Source organism: Suillus discolor (genome assembly GCF_016758755.1).
Source record: "Suillus discolor strain FC423 chromosome Unknown F5147scaffold_9, whole genome shotgun sequence".
In the NCBI taxonomy this organism is placed as follows: domain Eukaryota; kingdom Fungi; phylum Basidiomycota; class Agaricomycetes; order Boletales; family Suillaceae; genus Suillus; species Suillus discolor.
In genome coordinates, this window is record NW_024541256.1 from 764,469 (window position 1) to 774,702 (window position 10,234).

Sequence of the window (10,234 nt, forward strand, 5' to 3'; positions counted from 1 at the left end):
TTCTTTTGGAGACGAATATCAGACGCACCAAAGGGGTGAAGAGTGCTACCAAATAAATTGCGGGTATAGTACCAGAGGAATCACAGTATTGATCAGGCTCGCCTCTTAATCCAAGGGCATTTTAAAGGCTACCGTATTACTCCCTGCCATGGCCAACAAACACGCGAAGTATTGGCAGTTCAATAATAGAATCACATTCTTTGTCTTCACCCAGCCTGAGCCAGTACTAGTCGTGTGTGTCCGATTTGAAATTTGAAACTCTGCTACCACACCCAACGGTATCCGATGTGAGTTCGGCATTGTCAGTTATCTTATCTCGGAGCCTCGATTTTCTATGGAAGCCCGGACACCTCAATTACTAGGCTAGAATTACCACCTATAGTAATCGGACCTAGGGAGATGATATCTATGTCGTAAGAATGTGTTCAAGTAGGTTTTGTGAAAGCTGCCATGGGGTGCCAATTACGTATGGAGTGCACAAATGACCCGGCAAACGCCAATATTATTAGGAATGGGAGACGGGACACAGGACACGCTGAGGCCAGGAAGCTAAAAAAAAAGAGCGCGAAGCGCTCTTTTTTGCTTCCTGTGCCGAAGGCAGAACGGGTGTGTGCTAGTTACGTATGGAGTGCACAAATGACCCGCCAAACGCCATTAAATTCACGTGGACCGATAAGTCATGTCAAGCCTTTGTCGTCCACACGTTAACGAACGCTGTGCATGTTGGACAAGTGTTCTAACTTGAATTCTGGAACATGCAAGATGAATTCGATAGTTAACCTCATCTGGGCTCTTTTCGAAATTTCAAGAAATACTGCTCACATGTTAGTTAAATAAACATGTCTGTCGTTGAACGAGTCTCGTAACGAAGGTGGAACAGAGCTCCAGCTGCCAGAACGGTACGCACTGCTTGTCGTGCTACTGCATCAAAGTTTGGAATAACTGCGGATGCTAGATGAGTCTCAATATTCAATGATGGTTGCGAGATAGGCTGTCCGTGCCAAGCTTAATCCATGATTGCGATTACAAGAGAGTAAGTAATTAGTGACAGATAAACCGTATGCACAGGATCCAGCTGTTGGCAGGCTTGTGGAAGTTTACAAACTAGTACTATGCTGTAGTGTCACAAACTTATGTATCATTCAAACTCTATCACATGCCACAAATACTATAGCAAGGTTGAAACGTTGAAGTACTTGTAGCTCGGGCGTATCACTACTACGGCGATCAGAACGATCATTGGCCGAGTATGCCGAAACGTTGAAGTGTAGCTCGGGCGTATACTACTACGGCAATCAATTAATCATCGGCCGAATGTGCCTTGTTAGCAAATATTCTCAAGCTTCAGGTGGGAAACACGAGTCCCTGGACGTATCAATTACATCAGTGGTGAAGCTTAGCTTAAGACCTCAACCACCGCTCAGTACTCAGTAAGCATATTTCCTCAGTCGAAGCTTACCGCCCTCGCGCAGACCTACCCTCTGCGCTGTCTAAGATGACACGTTCGCGTCACTCCCTCAATCACCCATCGTCGAGCCACCTAACCAGTACTCGATATCCCCGATTTCAACTCCCATCGTGCTCCAGCTCTGACGCCACCAATGAAAATCGCCGCTGCTCCGAATTCTGCTTCCAAGCTCCCTGCAGCATACACCAATTTGGCTTCCTCATCTTCGTGTCCCACCCTTTCCCACAAAACTTGGGTGTGTCGTGTAGTCTCCTTCACAGTATTTTGTTATTTACATATTACGAAATTTTCATCATGAACCAACTTAATTTTTGGTGTCTGCTTGACTGAGTGAGCACTGAGATGTTCGAAGATGCAATATATAAATTATGACTACCAATATTCGACAGGAACATGTATATGGACAGTATGCACGAGGTGGGACTACAAGAAAAAATTCAGGATGCAACGAAAATCGCTGAAGAAGAAAATATGAGGGCGCCTGCCGCGAGGTAGCGGTAAGAGTCAACTGGTGGAGAAAGAGAAAATGTCGACGACGAACGCGAAGGAGATCCGACGCTAGATCTCGACGCGGACGTGATGCGCTGTTCCGAAAAATTTGACCAGCGGCGACGGCATATTCATGGCGAGGCAGGTGCGGAATTGGTTTTAAGGGTCATAGGGAGGACACAAAGAGGTGGCGCCATTCATGAGCACTATAGGAGGATGTTGTAAGTTCATAGAAACAGCTCGGCACCTTCCTCTAGTTTGCGGGGTCCAACCTTCACTGAGCCGTTCTATTTTCGACTCAAGATCTCATTTTTGATTGACCTGATGTGTCCAGGCAATCGAGATTCGAGAAGCCGATCACCCCAGCTATTCTCCACACAAGCCTGAGGTGTACTCTCGAACGAGATGACTTTTCTCCATCACCGCTGCCAAAAGTACTTGTTCTGTGACTTCCCGCAGCGTCAGATACGGTAACGCATTGCTGTGAAACGTAAGCAACTTCCAACTCCGCACGTCACTCTGGGACTCAGTGAAAGTCAGCCATTACATAACTCTCTTTGGAACGTCGGAAAGATCAACAGGCCGCAAGTTGGCCGCAAGTGCAGGAAGCCACATCATCAACTGCTTGCGGTTCTACCCACGCCTATGAAGGACCGCATTGGACAAAAATGTTGACTCAGAAATTCGTAACTCAACTCAAGAATTTGCAACTCAACTCAGTCACGTGGTAACTCAACTCGAGAATTTGCAACTCAACTCGATCACGTGGTAACTCAACATAAATAATCTCATATTGTATTGACACTACCTTCGGAATGTGCATCAAGCCAGCAATGGAGGTCACGGAGAAAGGTATTATTATTTGGCAATGAGCTTTGAAGTACAATGGTATGGAGAGAATAATTTTTTTAATGTTAATGTAAGGCAGTGAGTTTGAGTCAGTGGTAAGCAGACCGTGCAGAAGTGAGTGATTGGCATATGTGAAGCGAGCAAATAATGATAATGCCTGTGGTGGTTGATAAGAGGAAATGATTGATGCAGTAAAGAAAATGAATTAAAAAATGCAACATTATACTGATAATGGAAGGCGTCCATTAAATGAGTCCTCACCAAGCTCTACCAATGCGGTGTGAAGGCATATGCCTAATGGCGATTCATCTACACAGGTGGAAGGGGCAGTAACTAGCCAGTTGATGATTGGAGCATTTGCAAAAATATCCAACCTATGCATACAGGCATGTGCAATCGGTGGAATGAGATCAGTCTCAGGCTAGATAGATGATCAACTATTGTACGAAATAACAATAAGAAAACAGGCTTACATTCAATGCTCCACCAAAGCAAGTGTCCTGTGGCACATTTTGCACGACAATTACCTGTGTATATATAGATGTGATGAGCACTGTCTGGACAAAGAGACGACAATGACAAACCTTGAAGCATGTCGAAGAATCTGAGGGCAAAAGAGGTATGCCACTTAATACTTTCACAAACTGGCGTGCACAGTGATTGGGGTGGATTGCTTCACTATCATCCAGGCCTTCAAACATCGAGTGGGCAGGATGACCAGTTCCCCGCAGATACTCAAGCACAGCGTTCTTGAAAAAATGAAGGTGTGGCGATATTTGAGAGCAAAAGGTACTATCTCCATCAACTTCAAAGCGTAGCATAGACTCGATAGCATCAGCAGAGGGCTGGTGATCATAAATCTGTGGGAGCATTTCGTTGAAGTTCACTTGCAGAATCTAAGAAATTGAAGCTGATTAACAAGAAGATCACAGTAAAGATATGACGTACTTGAGCCAGAGATGGAATGGACGACATTAGATACATATCAAATCCATCTCTGAAAGCCTCGTATTCTCGAGAGCCCAAAAACTGCTCATGGGAATAACCTAGAAGAGCAGCAAATATGAAATCTTTGCGCACAATGGGCCAGCGATCAGGTGGAGTACGTCGGATCTCTGAAAACTAGAATTAAAGCAAAGTCAGTCCAGATGACATCAAAAGAGAACAAAGCTTACGCTGGTGTCCAATCGAGACTGACAGATCCTGGTGATGTGTGACCTGTTCGCTGCATCTACTGGAAGATTAGATGCACTCCCATCTGCAGCGGGCAGAGAGGCAAGAACGTCAGCCAAAGCAGGAGATACAGAGCGCAGCCAAGAGCCATGGTCATTGATCGAGCCTTGATTGGTTAGGGAAGAAGCACCATTGATGATCAAGCTGAAGATAGCTGGTGTAATGGGGTGTGGCGCATTGCACACTTTGAGAAGGTGCAATGCACACAGACGACCTATGGTGAAGACTACAGCAAGCTTCTCAGCAGAGGGAAATCTAGATAGCTTGAGCGAGACAAAGTCATCATCAAGCATGATACTGGCATCTCCCGTGATAGCGGATAAATCCCCATGGACCTCAGTGGTGTCAGATGTCCATCTAAGACATTTATGAAGGGTGGTATCAATGACCTGCCGCATCACTCCATCACCAATGCTATCAGTGGCATCAGGACTGCCACTGGCCAGAAATGAGTAAGATAAGTATCAAAGAAGGCATGACTTACGCTCTGAACATCCAGGATGACATTGAAAATACTGACTTGATGTCACCAATAGTTAGATCATGTCTCGTCAGGTGTTCTCTACGGTAAGTAGCAAAAGTGCTACCTGGGACTGGATTGGTGAAGTTGAGGGGCTCGGAGTCCAGTCGATCAGTGAGTCGCACATGACAATGCTTGAGCACATTGATCAAGCCATCAGCGACATCATTCAGTGTGTCTGCCTCAAAGTGCAGGGTAGACGTGGAGTACTCGAGATCTGCAGAAACATGGATGGCGTGGGAGAGGTCACTCAGATCATGAATGTCCGCTGATGTCAAAGGAATGTGAGTGGATGGTGATGCAGCCTGTGAGTTGTCAGGAGTGGATGATGGGGACCGGGGTCGTCTTTGATACTGTACAGGGCGGGGTGAAGCAGAGCGGTCTCTATTCTGATACCGAGTAATTGGCCCAGCCAGTATATTGGAGCCTGAGGACATGCTACTAGTGGGTGCAGTTGAGGGTGTTTGCCTGTTGGGATGAGGAGATCCTGAGCGATCCCTATTGTGATAGTGAGGAACTGCACTAGAGGAGGACCCTGTGATAGATGAAGATGATGTGCGTGGGGTTGCTGTTGCTAATAATGAAGCTGGAGGGTTGGGTGCGTCGTTTGCTGGACAAGCAGCCTTGCATGGTGTAGTGAAGAAATGGCCAGGTAGAGATGGTGCATTGTCAAAGCCTTGTACTAGATGGCCCATGATGCAGTTGGCAAAGCAGAAATGTTGTTGGGGAGACCTGGGCTCGACTGGTCCAATGAGAGGTCCGCCTTTGGGGCCTGTTGAGGAAATTTAAGGCTTTAAAATTAGCTAGCGCACATGGAGGACGTACACAGATATAACAACCCAGTAGACCCATCATCTGGAGCACGCACTCGCTCGCACTTTTTCTGGAAGGTGGAGAATTGGAGCTGCTGGAATGTGAACGAATGGTCAACACGTAGATACCGCTGACCCTGATGGGCGTTGAAATAGCCAGGAGTGATGAATCGAAAGGGAAGATCGTGAAATTCTTTTCAGATATCTTGATTCAGTTCATCCAGTGCAAGGTCAAGAGGATCAGGGGAGTAAGACGGAAATGAAATGTTGGCGTCGAGAGTCATGTCTGCCACAGCCTTGGTTAACTCATCCAGGACATAGTGGTCAGTGTTTCGGTGTTGAAGAGTAAGTTTCTTTGTTAGGCCATGGCGAGAGAGAAAGTGAAGATCAGAGGCTAGGTCTTTGCCTGTGCGCATACGTGTGACAGTGTAAAAATCCTCATCTATGGGATCAGGAGCGTCTTCATTACAGACATTGGTGAGCTGTGCTTCAGGTCAGGATACAGTCTTCGCAAAACATATAATTCACTCACATCTTTAGGCAAAAGAACTAAGAGTACATTGAATGCTGCATTGCTCCCAGCAACCCTCTGATGTGCAGGCCTCATAATCCTGGTGCCCCGTGTTCGACTGCGGGCATTGTATGCGGGCATAGAAACTCCAGACATAGGCACACCAAAGGCCAAGTGACCTTGAGCAACCCACACAGGAGTATAAGCAGTTATCAAGGGTGCTGATGCAGGGGCTGGGTTGGTATATAAAGGAATTGAATGTTGAGGCAGACCATGAAAAAAATTATCGGAGCTCTGAACTGGTGGCTGTTGCTCCATAACAGCTGGAGGGCCAGGAGGAATACAATGCTGCGAAACTGTAGATGAGCGAAGAGAGCTGGCATTGGTGGACGATGTAATAGATGGCGGCGCTGAAGCTAGGAGGTTGTGAGGCTTCTCTGCCCATGTGCAAGCCAACCATCAGACCAGAAATAGTTAAATCAATTGCTGAAATTGGTGCGCTATGAACTAGTATAATTAGGTAGCATGATCGTGATAGGAATTAGGTAGGTAGGATGACTTCAAACCACAGATGTTGAAGCGAATACCCGTTCCATCACTCATAGCAACGCAAATGCAAGGTCGCATGGTCCCTTGGACACTTCGACGAAAAAGTCTCCGCTGAACGACTTGTTTGTCAGGAAGTTGTGGAAAGATGTGTGAGGAGGTCAGATGGGAGTACATGAATTGGTGGTGCTGCTGAGGAGGGATCCCATATGCTTAATAGTCGGATTCCCGGCTTTCTCGCTCGGCCTTGCCAGGAGGTGGTCCAAAACTCGTCGTTGGCCACCATGAGGTCTTCAAAAGTTTGCTGTATCGCCATTCTCGTGTTCTTTCCTACAAGCAACAATGCTCAGTCAGCATAAAAGATTCGAAAGCAGATGCTGGACATGACCTGTCATTAGTATCTCAAACACTGGATATAAGTCAAACACACGCATGGACATGCGAAAGATGCAGATCTGTATTGGAGTCGAACTTGTGTAACGACACTATTGGGCAATGAAGTCTTCGGCCTCTCTGTCAACGGCAGAATGTGCAGCGACTTCAAAATAGTCTGGTATATGCGCGAACCTGTCAAGATGTTTGTTCTCAGGCCCGAAAGTCCACCTATGTGAGCATCAGCGTCACTGTCTATACAAGCCTCGATCAAACTCACAGTTGCAACAGGACTTCCACCACTACTGGAGTGCCCTTGTCCAATCCCTTGGAGTACTCTGAGGGATGGATGAGGCTCCCGTCCACATCTCGCACGTTTGGCACCACCATAGGCACGTCCTCCAAGCCGTGCACATTGATCACTGTCTTAAAATGACCTTGCGGATCCAGCATGTCCTTAATGGTCCAGCATCAACCTCTGCTCCGATCAGCATATGCTCCCAAGACACGATGCAGCACTGGCCTTTACCAACTGCAGAGGCGCAGGCTGAAGCTGTCTCCTTCTTACCTGAGAACTGCTGCTTGAGAACATCTGTATCTGTATCAGAAACCATTGACTTCCACCAATGCTAAGATACCTACCTCCTGTAAAAGTCACGTCCATGTCTGACCCGCACATGTCAGAATCCGGCCACCCATGCAATGCCAGACTCACTTTATGTTTGGGAGGAGAGAAGCGGTTGTTGTAAATGATCTGCGGGGTGAAATTGAGCAGCATGCAATACTAGGGGAAAAGCAGATGAGAATGATAGCAGTGTCGAGGCAGGAATAAGTGCGACAGAGACAGGTGGAAATTTGTATGACAGAGAAATTGCAGGAAGGTACAACACCGTGGTGATGCGAGGACAGGGAAGGGAGTGAGGGGACACAAGGAGAGTCGGGCCAGAAACGAGATAAACAGCCTACAAGAAACGAACTCAGTACACATAGTTGAGGTAGTAGAAATAGATATGATAAAAGTTAGAAACCATCAGGCTTAAATGCTCGGAGTCGCCTCCTAGAGGCATGTCCTCGCAGCCTGACAGCCTCTGGTCCAAGTCGCCTCCTAGAGGCGTGTTGGACCAGGGAATGAAGCACAAATTGAAGAGAAAAAAGAGAGAGAAAAAAAACTTACTAAGTTAGTGCAACACTGGGTGGCACCATTACAGGATGTCAGGGATAGGCTATGAAGGCATCGGCGTCAGCATGCATTGTCTGGTGTTCGGTATACCAGTGCTAGTGCTGACGTACAAGGGATTTTCCAGCTCGACCTCCAAAAACAGGTGCTTCTTTGAACTTGGGCTCTCATAATGCGAAATGATGTTTTCGTGGTAACTACTGACGGGATGTGCGAGACGATACAAGAAGAGATAGACATTCGTTAGTTGGCTGTGCTTTCAGCGAGGAATCAGGCTAAAGTAAGAACCTGCCTGGTGAGACAACAAGAGGAGGTCAGAAAGAGGTCAAGCATCATGATAGCAACCTCAGAACGACTGGTGTCAATTGAAATCGAAGAGCAAGAGGGAGACAAGATGAGAGCCAGTGGAATACGTGAAGTTGAACAAAGAGCAAATGACGAAGTCAATATTAATGTGTAGTACAGACTTCTGCGGGATCACAGAGGACGCACACAGACCTCCAGCCATAGCAGGGCTCTCCCCCGCAGAAGTGAAATCAAATGAAAACTGAGTTTGTGAGGTGGTTGTAAAGTTAAGTTTCAAAGCCAAACCCACAGCTGCAGGAGGGCAATTATGGAATGACTCGCTTGTGGGCGTATATAGTCAATATCTCTGGTAGTTTGCCGACAAGGAACTCCCAGAGCGCGCTGTGGTCGGAACCAAAAGACGTCCCCTGTGGACTCCTGGTGTGGGCTATCTTGACCAGACGACCGGAGAACCTCAATGAGAGCTTGCTCCTTGACTGGTCCATGTGAGCACGTCAGGCATCGTGGCACTTCTCCCTTGTCCGTGCATGTCAGAAGATATGATATAATGCATTCTTTACAACTGTGTTATAACGTTAGCATTGGTAGATGAAACGGACAGTATTATGCGCACCATTGAGATAAGAAATAAATAGGTAGTGTACATTGCAGATAGAGGTGACGAGTTGTATGGTATCAATAAAAGACAGCTCGAAATACATCAGAGAGAACACCACACCGTTCTTGCGCAGACGAGGCCATCCGAACAACATAATCGTTGGCAAGACATTCTGGCATCAGGCTGTTGGTATGAGCAGGACAAAAAAACATGGACATACAAGCACCCACCTGAGGCAGGCGCAAGTAGAACCAGAGCTGCCTCCGCCTGAGGCAGAAGTGGTCAACTGTGGGTAGAGAGGAGTATCGGCCAGCGGAAAGATTGATGTGGTGCTTTCGAGCGAGGCTCAGGATGGGCATTGGGATTAGCTGGCCCACTGCCAGTTTGCATTCCCTGGATCCAATTAGGACCACCTTGTGAAGCATCAACACAGCTGAAAAACGTAAGAACAAAATAAATTGAGTTTTCCCAGGGCACCCTTTGGTGCTCAGGGACCTAGAGGCGCAAGTTAACAGCTGATGTTCACGGATCAGTGCCTAGGCGACTGAAAGTGTCCGACAAAGTGCGGAGCCGTGCAAATTGCATGTATCAGCCTCTGGAATGAGCGAGTGCCCAGTGGTACTAACTAAAGAAACCAAATGACGAAGCTTGAAATTTCGGTTCGATAATCATGTGACACATTTTCAAAGTCAACCAGCAAATACCGTAAATGCAATGCTTCGTCGAAGTCTTACCCAGATCGATCTACATATTGCGCTGCTCATATGAGAGCTACAATTTCCCCAGCTCCTCCTCCGCCCTCTCACAAAATATATCCCCTCTGCTCTCATCATACCCTACAAGTTTGTTGCGCTGTCTTTCACCTCGAATCTGTTAGAAGGTCGTACTTTCAAGCGGAACAATGTCAGTCTCTCACTCTTGTCCCTCTCGCTTTTTGACCCTTTTGACAGCTCTTGAAGGAACTTGGACAAGGCTGTCCCAAGTTGCTGTCAAGGGTGCTCAATATAACTCCTGTGAACGTCAGCCCCACCCGAAGTGTTTGGAAGGGACCTGGGTGGATCTCCTCAAATACATCCACGGATTTCTGGATGACACAGAGAATCAGCTCGTTTGGCTGCATGGCACGTTGTGGCACTTGCCTATCAGCTTGCCACCAATTTTCCAAGCATCCGGCAGGATGTGAACAGAGCGATCCGCAACAATCATGCTCTACTAGACCCAGACACGCCTCTCTGTAACCAGATGGAGGGTCCCTTTCTCCAACCCCTCCGGAAACTTCGACTCAGATTGTGTGGGTGTCAGCCTCTGACGTTTGTTGTCGATGCCCTTGATGAATGCACACCCGAACCTGAG

General features: G+C 47.2%; 3 protein-coding genes across 3 annotated transcripts; 1 reads left to right on the plus strand and 2 right to left on the minus strand.

Moving 5' to 3' along the window:
- Positions 1-3,026: 3,026 nt before the first annotated feature.
- F5147DRAFT_770088 (uncharacterized protein) lies at positions 3,027-6,200 on the minus strand (the record flags this gene model as incomplete). Its single annotated transcript, XM_041441112.1, has 10 exons — positions 3,027-3,227; positions 3,280-3,333; positions 3,391-3,702; positions 3,755-3,928; positions 3,982-4,477; positions 4,524-5,331; positions 5,385-5,463; positions 5,508-5,576; positions 5,665-5,853; positions 5,904-6,200. The coding sequence occupies 10 exons, from the start codon at positions 6,198-6,200 to the stop codon at positions 3,027-3,029; spliced, it is 2,679 nt and encodes an 892-aa protein (XP_041296721.1).
- A 713-nt stretch (positions 6,201-6,913) lies between these two features.
- F5147DRAFT_649923 (uncharacterized protein) lies at positions 6,914-7,479 on the minus strand (the record flags this gene model as incomplete). Its single annotated transcript, XM_041433393.1, has 4 exons — positions 6,914-7,031; positions 7,081-7,237; positions 7,369-7,398; positions 7,443-7,479. 4 exons carry the CDS (start codon positions 7,477-7,479, stop codon positions 6,914-6,916), a joined length of 342 nt encoding a protein of 113 aa, XP_041296722.1.
- Positions 7,480-9,976: 2,497 nt separating this feature from the next.
- Positions 9,977-10,234, plus strand: F5147DRAFT_550670 (uncharacterized protein; the record flags this gene model as incomplete). The annotated part of the gene is made up of 1 exon (XM_041430398.1): positions 9,977-10,234. A coding segment is annotated over one exon (258 nt), but the record flags the coding sequence as incomplete, so codon positions are not given.